Source organism: Orycteropus afer, unplaced genomic scaffold (genome assembly GCF_000298275.1).
Source record: "Orycteropus afer afer isolate SDZICR_OR568_19922 unplaced genomic scaffold, OryAfe1.0 scaffold00831, whole genome shotgun sequence".
Lineage (NCBI taxonomy): Eukaryota > Metazoa > Chordata > Mammalia > Tubulidentata > Orycteropodidae > Orycteropus > Orycteropus afer.
The window spans coordinates 715,077-726,378 of NW_006922418.1; the positions used below are offsets into that span (position 1 = coordinate 715,077).

At 43.4% G+C, this 11,302-nt stretch overlaps 1 protein-coding gene across 1 annotated transcript in view; it reads left to right on the forward strand.

Annotated features, from left to right (window-relative positions):
• Positions 1–11,302, forward strand: part of DGKK (diacylglycerol kinase kappa) — a 436,632-nt gene that overhangs the window by 420,078 nt on the left and 5,252 nt on the right. Inside the window, exons 19-26 of the mRNA XM_042783287.1 lie at positions 865–961; positions 1,238–1,345; positions 2,195–2,308; positions 2,870–3,004; positions 4,402–4,562; positions 5,261–5,402; positions 6,351–6,437; positions 8,875–8,985. Of these exons, the coding sequence (XP_042639221.1) occupies positions 865–961; positions 1,238–1,345; positions 2,195–2,308; positions 2,870–3,004; positions 4,402–4,562; positions 5,261–5,402; positions 6,351–6,437; positions 8,875–8,985 (955 nt within the window). The remainder of the gene's footprint in view (positions 1–864; positions 962–1,237; positions 1,346–2,194; positions 2,309–2,869; positions 3,005–4,401; positions 4,563–5,260; positions 5,403–6,350; positions 6,438–8,874; positions 8,986–11,302) is intronic.

Genomic DNA, 11,302 nt, shown 5'->3' on the forward strand with positions numbered 1-11,302 from the left:
TCAAACCCACCAGCCACTCCTCGGAAGGAAGGTTGGGCAATCCTACTTCCGTAGTGATACTGCCTCGGAAACCCAAGGAGGGGTCGCTATGAGTCGGGGGTCGACTCGACGGCACATAACAACAACAACAACAACAACTTTCAAAGCTATCCTAGTGGATTATATACAGCCTTTCTGATTATTATAAGCTCCCTGCCTTTTTTTTTATCAGAGGACCTATAGTCAGCAGGATGCTGTCCTTCCTACCCCCACCCCAAGTCTCCTGATATGCTTACTGTCCCATATTCTCTCCTCCTTGAGAATCTCCCTACTAGGTTTAGCTCTACTTTATGGCATCAAATTGAATATTTTATATACAAGTCTGGTGCTTGGAAAAACCCTAGCTTTTGCCAGCAAATGCACTGCTTCAAAGAACATGCAGTCTAAGGGTCAGCTGGTTCCAACAAAATTGATTCCAATCAGCTGAAATTTTGTGCTCCTTGAGCAGCACTTGCCAGGGTAGCTGGTGTGTGACAGACATCTATGCTACAGCTTTTTATGAACATTGCTTTCTTTACAAAGCCTGTCTATTCCAAGTCTAGACCAATATCAGCTGCTAGGAGAAGTGGCAAATTCACCTATTGATGTGATGCTGAGGTATCAAAGGGGCCCAGAAGCCCATTTGAGCAAGCATTTGCATGAGAATTTCAGTTACACTATTCCAGCCACCCCTCCCAGCAGTCCATTCAACTGGACTTCTTTCTATAAGAAAGCATTTGTGAAATAAGATACCTTACCCTCCTGTTTTTTTTTTTTCCCCCAATCAATCTATCTTTATATTTTTTCACCCTCTGACTACCTTTCTTTACTCTTATCTACTTGCAGCAGCCGCCTTAAGAACAAGATGTGGTATGGACTTCTGGGAAGCAAGGAACTTTTGCAGCGCTCTTACAAGAAACTAGAAGAACGAGTGCACCTAGAGGTGAGTGAAAAAGGGTGTGATCCTTCCTGGGCATGAAAAAAGCAAATCTCATGTCCTTGGGAATGAACTTTCCTCTACATCTTTAGTTCTTCCTGAGCATTAATGCTGTGATCCTCACTCGCAGCCCATGGGAGTAAGGCATGAAGATAGATTTCCATTTTATGGATAAGAAAGCGATAGCATGAAGAGAAGACACAACTCTTCCCCCATCCTTGTAAATGTCCCTTTGCATTGATATCTGAAGATTTAGCCAATGAGAGCTATTGTTTCTTTCAGTGTGATGGAGAAACCATCTCCTTACCAAACCTACAGGGCATTGTAGTGCTCAACATTACCAGCTATGCTGGAGGCGTCAACTTCTGGGGAAGCAGCACGGTGACCACAGTGAGTAGAAAAAGGAAAGGAGAGGAAAAAGACATGATCCCTCTAAGTGTCTCAGAAAAGAGAGCTGGACTTACTGAAGTGGGGAGTGGACAATGAGGAAAGAGGAAGCTGGCTGGGAACCTTTATTATCAGGACCTGTATGATCAGTTTTTCTAGGCAATTATCATCCCAGAGCACAAGGATCAACCAAAGAATTCAGGACTAGGTCACCTCTTAGGTGTTACCAAACCCCAAAACAAACCCACAGCCATCAAGTGGATTCCAACTCATTGAGACCCCCATTGAGTTTCCAAGGCTGTATATCTTTACAGAAATAGATTGTCTCATCTTCTTCCCATGGAGCAGCTAGTGGGTTTGAACTTCTGACCTTCTGGTTAACAGCCAATTGCCTTGCCCACTACACCACCAGAATTCCTCCTTAGGTGTTGCTTGGGCTTTGAATTTTCCACTCAAGTTTAATAGATGGTTGAAAAGTTACCTAAGCTCATTTCTCCAAGAAGATCTGTTAATAAAATCCTCCAGGAAACTGGCCATAACTCCTTTCCATCCAAGGTCACCCACAAAAACCATGAGGACAATAGGGGTGGCCTTGGGAACTTGTGATGATGAATTGGGCAGGGAGGGAAACAATTATGAGTTGTAATCTCAAAGGGAGTAAGAGTTGTGGTCTCAGTGCCCTTTTTTCAGATTGGCTTCCTGGCCACAACTTTTTCTCCTTTAATATGTAGTAGCCCCACTTTTCATATTCTAGAAAAATTCTCACCAGGAGTCTTCAAAACTTACCTACTTGTTATAAGCAAGGTGTAGATACTCAAGGGTGGGAGATGTGACACAGCTATTTCTCCCCAGGAATATGAGGCTCCTGCAATAGATGATGGGAAGCTGGAGGTAGTGGCAATCTTTGGTTCTGTGCAGATGGCAATGTCCCGTATCATCAACCTGCATCATCATCGCATTGCACAGGTAGGCAGAGGTTTGGTGGGCACCAGGAAGGAGCTGACCCTTGCAACCCAGGGTATGTGGTAGTCCCAGAAATTAACTGGGTATAAGCACTCTAGTGTGCAGAGAGTGTCATCTGGTAGACTGCAAGGTGTTCACTGAGGCTGGCAAGGACTTAAAGAAGCAAAACCCCAGACTGATGCCATTCATGCTCATCCAAAACTAAACCAGTTGCCATCAAGATGATTCTGACTCATGGCAACACCATGTGTGTCAGAGTAGAACTATGCTCCATCAGGTTTTCAGTGGCTGATTTTGTCAGAAGTAGATTCACAGGCCTGTCTTTCAAGGAGCCTTTAGGTAGACTTGAATTGCCAACTTTTCAGTTAGCGGCCAGGTGCATTAACTTTTTGTGCCACTTAGGGGCCTCATTCATGTCCATAGGAAATTACCCCTCCCTGGGATAATCTTATTCACATCTTTACCCGTTCCACTTCAGATTAAGGCCCTGAGTGTGCAGTTATCAGCTTGGTCTATATAGAGCAGTTGCCTCATTTCTCTCCTCTATTCTCTCTCCTCTGGCAGTGCCGTGAGGTGATGATAACCATTGATGGTGAAGAAGGTATCCCAGTGCAGGTGGATGGGGAGGCCTGGATTCAGAGGCCAGGTCTTATCAAAATTAGATACAAGAATGCTGCCCAGATGCTGACTAGAGATCGGGTAAGAGGGAAAAATCTCATCTTGGGCTCTTACACTGTCTCATCCAAAGCTATCATTCAAGTGGTAGATACTTCCAGTCAAGTAGAATTCTTCAAAGTGAGCTCTGCACATCACGTGCAACAGAATCACCTATGGTACTTTCTAGAAATGCACATTCTAGGGCCCCACACCAGACCTACTAAATCGGAATGGGGCTAGGTGTTTTCAGCAACCTTCATTTATAAACAAGCTCCTAGAGACATTCTAATATATCTGGACATTTGTAAAGCATTGTCCAAGAGAGTGAGACAAGGAGCTTCCTTCTGTATCTTTGGACAAGATTGTCCTTTCCTCTCTCCCTCCACACTGCACTAAGACCTAAAGGCATCATATAGCTAGGGAGGAATCTGGTCCTTCACAACACATTCTGGGTACAGTATTTAAGTTCCTCTCAGGTTTCTTAAAATGCGGTATTCACAAATATCATCCACTTCAGCTAGACGTTCTAAATATAGAAAAAATCCATTATTGATCAGAAGTTCTGTATTTAGAGAACTTCTTTGGCTCTGGCCTGTGTACAGTCCACAGAAACAGCATTATAGAAGGGGGGAAAGTCCAGTTTATAAGCTGCCTACTTTGTGCTAAGCACTTTACTCAAGTCCTCTCATTTAAGTCCTCCCCAAAATCCTATTAGGTAGGATTTTCCTATTTTACAGATGAGGAAAATGAGGGTAAAAGAGATTCCATAATTTGCTAAATGTCACACAGCCATTAAATGACAGCAGCATAATTTGAAGTAAAATGCTAAATTTCTGGCTCTAAAATCCATCACTACAATGTATTGCTTAGATTTGTCAACTAAGGGAGCATGAAAGGTGCTCTGCTGTCTTCTTGATGGTGATGCCCTCACATAAGAGCTCCAGAAAGGCAGGAAATTATGTGTCTGATTCAGACCTTTTGTTCTAAGACCCAGAATAGTGATGACAACAACAACAAATATGAGTGCCTAGTACAAAATAGACATTGAATAAGATGAATAGATGTATAGATGTACAGGGGAATGAATTGGGGTCCTCTTTCCCCTTTCCCCACTAAACTAAACCCAAACCAAATCCACTGCCATGTAGTTGATTCCAACTCATAACAGTCATAGGACAGAGTAGAACTGCCCCATAGTGTTTCCAAGGCTTCAAGTCTTTACAAAAGCAGACTGCCTACTCATTCTCCTGCAGAGCAGCTGCTGAGTTCAAACCACTGACCATTGGGTTAGGAGCCAAATGCCTTAACCACTGCACCACCAGAGCTCCAGAGCTCTTCTTTATCCACCAGCTCCATAAATATCAGACTCAGAGACAGATCTGTCTCTTGCCCTTTTATCTATAACCATCATTAAGGTCTGCTACTGTCTTCATCTCCAGGATTTTGAGAAATCCATGAAAATGTGGGAGTGCAAGCATGAAGAAATTCAAGCTGCCCCTCAACCCCAGCTTGACTCTCAGGAATCTCAAGATACCCTTTCTGATGGAGAGAATGCCCAGATGCAGCACTTAGCTCAGCTTGCAGAAAACCTCATCAGCAGGTAAGAGGACTGGCACTGTGTTAGTAGCTACAAGGCTGAGAATTCCCAGAAGGGATAGGGGGGGAAGAAGTCAGTTTGGGTCAATTGGTCACTGAGGAGTTTCACCTGAAGCTCTGAAGATTAATTGGATCCTGACAATCCAAGAAGGAGAGATCCTTGGTTCTCAGCAATAAGCCAGTTTGAATCTATCTGGCATAGTGCCTAAGGCATTTGACTGCTAACCAGAAGGCTGGCGGTTCAAACTCACCAGCCACTCCTTGGAAGGAAGGTTGGGCAATCTACTTTCATAGTGATACTGCCTCAGAAACACAAGGAGGGGTCACTATGAGTTGGATCTGACTCCACGGCAATGAGTTAATTAAGCCTAGAGATGAATTTTGGTCTCCTCCTACTGCCACAGATCCAACAGGAGTAAGGATGTTTTTCCTTGCCCTTAAATATCAGGAGGGTCTTATGGTTCCTGGAGTCAGCTGTCCTCCTATATTCTGGCCTTCCACCCTCCCCAAACTCCCAGAATCTAACCTCTGAAAGTAAGACAAGGATGAACAAATATGACTACCTACGGAAGAATAGAAACAACAAGAGGGAATGAAAAGCCCCAGTTGGGCACCCAGGGCTTTCATTTCTACCATTATTCTAACACTCATGAACATCTCTGGACAGAAGTCCTTCAGAACTCGATCCTTGCTTCATTGCAGACTTACTGACCTGAACAAGGTCCACCAGCATGTGTCTGTCCTCATGGATTCTGTGAATGCCAGTGCTGAAATCCTGAATGATATATTTTATGGACAAGACAGTGGCAAAGAGGCAGCTGCAGCTTCCTGCACTCCCATTGAGGTAAGGGAGTAAGGAGAAGGGGAAGGAAAGGAGTCCAAATAGGAAAGGGATAAAGGAGAAGGAAAGGGAGCCAGAGGCTAGATGGCAACTACTATGGCAATAAACTTATGGATAGAGCAGAAGAGAAGGCAGGTATTCCTTGACTTGTTACAGGTCCAAGGTAGCTTATAATGGGATCCCACAGCAGATTTCATCAGCTTTAGAATTAGTACTCTTCCCTGATAGTCATGCATCATCCCTGCGTCTGAGGAGAAATAACTAATGAATAGAAAGAAACGTGGCCTTGACCCTTTCTCATCGCCATATAACCTAATGAGGCAACATCTGTCATTGGAACCAAATTTCCAGGGTGTCTTCATTTCCTTCTTGAGGGAAAGATCCAGATTAGGACACTTGATGTTATATGTACCATCCCTTGACTTTACCTACTGCTAGAAGAGTTAAGCGATGCTTTAAAAAGTAACTTTGGTGCTAAGCAAAAGATAAAAGATTGCCACATATGAGGTGACAGTTATGTAGGTTAACTATTTTGGACCATATTTGAGTGAGGCCTGAAGCTCAAGAAATGGAGTTGAGAAAAAGAGAGATGGTTAGGCCTATCTCCACTGGTCATAGGAAAGGTGGTTTTGGTCTAGGGATAACAAATGGCCTCAAGTTTTACTCTCTGGTTTGCATATTTTCTGTTTCTTTATACCCATAGCATTCAATTAATGATGTCAAAAGCCAAGCTGTGCTGCTCCATTCAAATATAACTGTACCAATGATTGACAGCTGACATTGGTTTTGACTGACTGGTGCCCACTGCTGTACCAGTGTGCTATATTTAGAATATTTTTCACCTACAGCTATGTCATACTAGCCTGTCCCTTCCTACCCACAGAGAAGCCAGCCACATGCTTACTGACCACAACTCCTCTTTTTCTTTTTCCTTCCTTTCTTCTCCTCTAGACACTAAGCAGATATGATGCAGTGGATGTTACATTTTGTCTTAAAGGGCTCTACAATGACACCAAGGCTTTCCTGGATGAACACTTGGTGAGTTCTGGGGGTTGAAGCATGGGAGGGCAAAATATCCCATCTGAACACAATCAATGTGTTTGGTTCTAGGGAACTGGGGACATGTAGAAGCATTTTCCCAGGCACTTGCCTGGAAGTCCCTGCTCTGTCCTCCAGGGTTGTCATTGATTGTATTATTTTATAGGATATGCTAATCTACAGAGACTACTATTGCCTTGAAAGAATGCTTTTTGCTGGCATTGTCCTTTGGAAAATGTCTCCTGGGTCCAGACCAGGCTAATCAAATATACAGTGTTTTCAGAATACCTAAGAAGGTTGCAGTAGAAAAGGATGAGCTCTTTTGAGATGTCCTGTATCCATCTTCTAAGGTTCTACATACATCTTTCACTACATAGGAAAGCAGTATGGAATAGTGAAAAAAGTTGGAGAGCTCTAGGTTCAAATCCTGAATCTGTCTCACTTACTCACTGTGTGAAGTAGCGTCACCACTACGGGTCTCAATTTCTATATCTACAAATTGGAAATTGTAATATCTACCCCACACACACTGGGTACTGTAAGATTTAAACAAACTAGTATATATTAAGTACCTGCTAAAGGGGCAAGGAAGCCACATCTCCTGACCTCCTCTAACCCCACAAGAGGAAGACAGGAGCACCATCAATAGCCCAAGGCCTATTCCTGCAAGGCCAGACATGCTGCCTCCCTCCAGCCCTTTCACCAACCGTTCCTCCCAAAGCACCCACCACCTCTCCTGGGTTCGATAATTTACTGCAGTGGCCACACAGAACTCACAAATTACAAGGTTTATTAGGGAAGCACCAGGCTACAATTCAAGTTCAGGAAAAATGCTCAGTCTCTCTCCCAGCCCACCGTCTCTCTCCCAACAGTGAGTGTCCCTTGGTGTCTCACTCAGCAATGCGTGTCTCTTGCATCTCTTTCCCAGCAGCATGTGTCTCTCTCAGCATCATGTCTTCCTCAACCAGCAGTCAGAGAGAGACTTCTTCTGCCTCTAGGAGGCCTCCTTTTGAGCCCAGCAGAGTGGCCAAATTAACCAATCATAACATCAGAATTCTAAGCACCTGAGAGAGAGCAGGAACCTCCCAGAACATTGCTTTGTGTTGTGCCCAACAGAAGTACCCCAGGTGGATAACTTTTACAATCAGGAGCTCCTCAGTTGCTCACAGCAAATTCCACCACAGAGTTTACAAAGACTTATGGCTAGAAAAGCCACAGTAAGTAATTTACTACACTGCAGTACCTAGCAGTGTCTGGCACAAAGTAGGGGCTCAATATGGTCTCTTTTATCAAAGTTATAGGGAATGGGATTTAGACTCAGTTTTTTTTGTTTGTTTGTTTGTTTGTTTGTTTGTTTTTAGCTACAAGACTAGTTGCATGTTTCTTAGTATGCAAAGCCCATAGTTATAATTGGTGAATTTGCTCTGCTGAAGTAACTGATCATGACCACCCCACTTTTGCATTGGCTGCAGAAGCCCTGAAGCAGGTGCTGGGCTTATTTCTCAACCAATTAAGGTTTATTTGAGGAGAGGATTCTGAGTTGATGTTTCAAGAAGCACATCTACTTTCCCCTTTCCATTTACACAACTATTTCTCCATTTGCAGAGTAGATAAATCAATCACATAGGCTGTTCCAGCATCTAAGCCCCAAGCTGGAGCTTTTCAGCCTTGGCAATGAACAATAGAAGCACCTTCTATATATAGGCAGAGCTCAATGTCTGGGCAGCAGGAAAGACATAAGCTGGAACTCTCACTGCCATTCAGGCTTTCTTGAGGCTCATGGTATGAAAACTGTTTGTACCAAACAATGACCCAATATCAGACTACTTCAGAAGACATACTTAAGAAGGTTTTCATTCCATAGGAGCTGGTGAGGACCCCTTTTCCCTGCACACAGTCATCCAAATGAGGCCAGATGGCAGGCAGCAGCTAACAAAAATTGGTCATGTATCTCCAGAAAAGTTATCTCAAAGAGGTGGGATTGAGTTAAAATTTGCTTAATATGGGTGTTCTTCCCTTCAAGAACAAGGGTATTTAGAGCAAATGTTGGCAAAGAAACTGTAGACTTTTGATGAAGTGAATCCCACCCAGTAGCTCTCATTTTCATTGTTCGGCCACTTCAATTCTACTGTTGCAAGTGATATGTTAGGGAAGGAACCAAGAAATTAGCAACAACAACAAGAGAGTCCTCTGAGTAAGTTTTACTTTACCTCAGAGAAAAATCCTGGACAAGTTCTCCACTGCAGCCAGTAGGGCAAGAAGATAGAATGTCCCATCCATCTACTCTTTTTCTGAACCTGAGTCTCCAGATGCCAAATAGGAAGCTGTTTTATTCCTTTCCTGTTATGATTAGGAATCACTTATCAGGGCCCCGAACTCCTCTTTCTTCTTAGTGGCCTTCAATTTGGGCACTCACTCTTTTTTCTGCTTTCACCAGCTAAGAAATGCTGAGGATGAGGCCACACTGCAAACCACCCTGGATGCCATGAACAAAGAGTTTGAGAAGCTGTCAGTGATAGACTGGATGAATCCAATCCTTGTTTCAGAGGTGTGTAATCTGGGGTTTGGGAAACAAAAGGAAAGAGAAAGTTTTCCTTGGTGCATTACCTTCCAGAGTGGGCCAGGTCACAGTGACTGATGTATCAGGAAGAGTCCAGTGATGGCTTTCAGCTTGAGCTTAATGGAGCCTTCTCCCCCTCTCATCATCGTTAGAAGAAGGAACAAGGCATAAAGCATACTGAAAAATTTTATGTCCTTGAGACAATAACCAGAAAGAAGACCCACTCTCTGTCAAATGATGATTGAGAAATAATGAGAAGTATGGTTTTTTTTTTTCCTGTACTGTTTTCCTGGCTGTAAAATCTATCCCTGCTCAGTCCATGCTACCAGGATTCAGTTTTATCTGGTACATACCAGTATGGCCATACCAGTTGTTTACAGCCAACATCTGTTCTAAATGATTGGTGCTCAGGCCAATTATTAAATCCTTCAAATATCACCTTTCCCAGCTGTTTCCTGTCCCTCTCAAGTGTCACTACTTACTTAAAAGAAAAGTAAGTATGGCAGTAGTGACCACAATATGGCTATAGGGAATGCTGTCATTTTTGACAACTCTGAGTGCTTTCCTAATATTTAAAAAGTCTCATTTCATAAATAAAATAAACCAAAGGTACTCATCTGCCATAAGGTAAATTATTCCCTTTATGGTCTGATAGGTTTTCCCTTGAAAATTCCTTATCACAGAACCACTCATTTTAACTTTTTTTTTGGAATCCCTGGCCCTCCTACTCATTATATCTTTTTTGTGTCTGGCCCCATATACCAATTATATGAATGTGAACAAACCATAGAGGCAGGATTGGACTCGTGCAGCAATCAGGCTACCATTTAAGAGGGAAAGCCATATACAAATTTGGGACTTTATTTTTCTGATGTGCCGTTGCTGATGACCCAACCACTTTCCAATGCTCTTTGTGATCTGCTCTACTCTTGATCAGCAGCCCTATGGAGAAGAAAGCATACTCTAATACAGAAAAGAAAGCAAACTCTTGTTTCTCTCTCTTACTCTATTATCGCCCAGATGAACTATCTCTCACTAAGTTCCTGAACTAAGCAAATAGGCTGGATATTGAGGAAAATGAGCACATACATTCTATGTCCTGTTGTTGTTGTTGTTATGTGCCGTTGAGTCGGCCCCGACTCATAGCGACCCCTCCTTGGGTTTCCTAGGCAGTATCACTACGGAAGTAGGATTGCCCAACCCTAAGGTCCCAATATTTACGTGAGTCTTCCTGGCCTCAGGCATAATCCCATATTTGGGCCTCCAATATTTCCATAGAGATCTAAAGAATGGGAGAATGGCATGAAAGGAAGCCAGGAAGATGTTTCCTATTCACTTGACACCAAGCTTTCCTACCTTGAGGCCACAGCCACAGAAGATTCAAATCTACTTTGGTGGAGAAAAGCAGGACAAGTCAATTAGTCATTAGGTTTTCTCAGGCTTTGGTTGAGAGAGAAGGTCCTTCCTTGATATTTTCTCAGAAAAGAAATTCTAGAGGCCAGTGCACATAGCCAGTACTAGAAGAGAGAGCAGCCATAGGGCTGCTGATCAAGAGTAGCAGGTCACAAAGAGCCTCGGAAAGTGGTTGGGTCATCAGCAAAGACACATCAGAAAGATAAAGTCCCAGAGCAAAAGATTCAGAGAACATATTTTTGTTCCTGTCCTAATGGAGGGGAGCAGATGTATATATACAATTCTGAAGAGAAGATAATCTCAAAGTTTCTTGGAATGTGTCTTGACTTTCTGGCAACAAAGTTAACTTCAGAATTATGCTTTACTGAGACCAGTACCAAAACAAATAACAGTTGAGCAGGAGCAAGAAACTGAGAGGCTGAGCTGGAGTTACAGAGCCTGCATGTTTTGCCCAACAGAGAGTCTACATTCATAATTAAGGGCTATGTTTAGAGAACCCTCTTTGAATTCCAGACAGTGAAGCAGGTGGCCTGGGAGGCATGTTTTTCTCTACATAAAGGTATTTGGCCAAAGAGGTGAGTACGGACTCACCAAACCCTACGTTCAAAGGAAAGTGTGCCTTTTTCTGATTCACACACAAGGGCTAGTAGTGGCCCTATCAAGCTCACGCTTTCAATCTTTAGCCACATGACCTCAGGTGAGATATTTAAACTCTTGGCCCTAGGGGATGGTCTCAGGCCTCAGGCAGTCACCTGCCACACCCAAGGCTGGCCGTTCAAACCCACCAGCCGCTCCCCGCCAGGTAGCTGGGCCATATCTTTGGGAGCTTTGGTAGCGTAGTGCCTAAAGCACTTGACTACTGACCAGAAGGCTGGCGGTTCAAACCCACCAG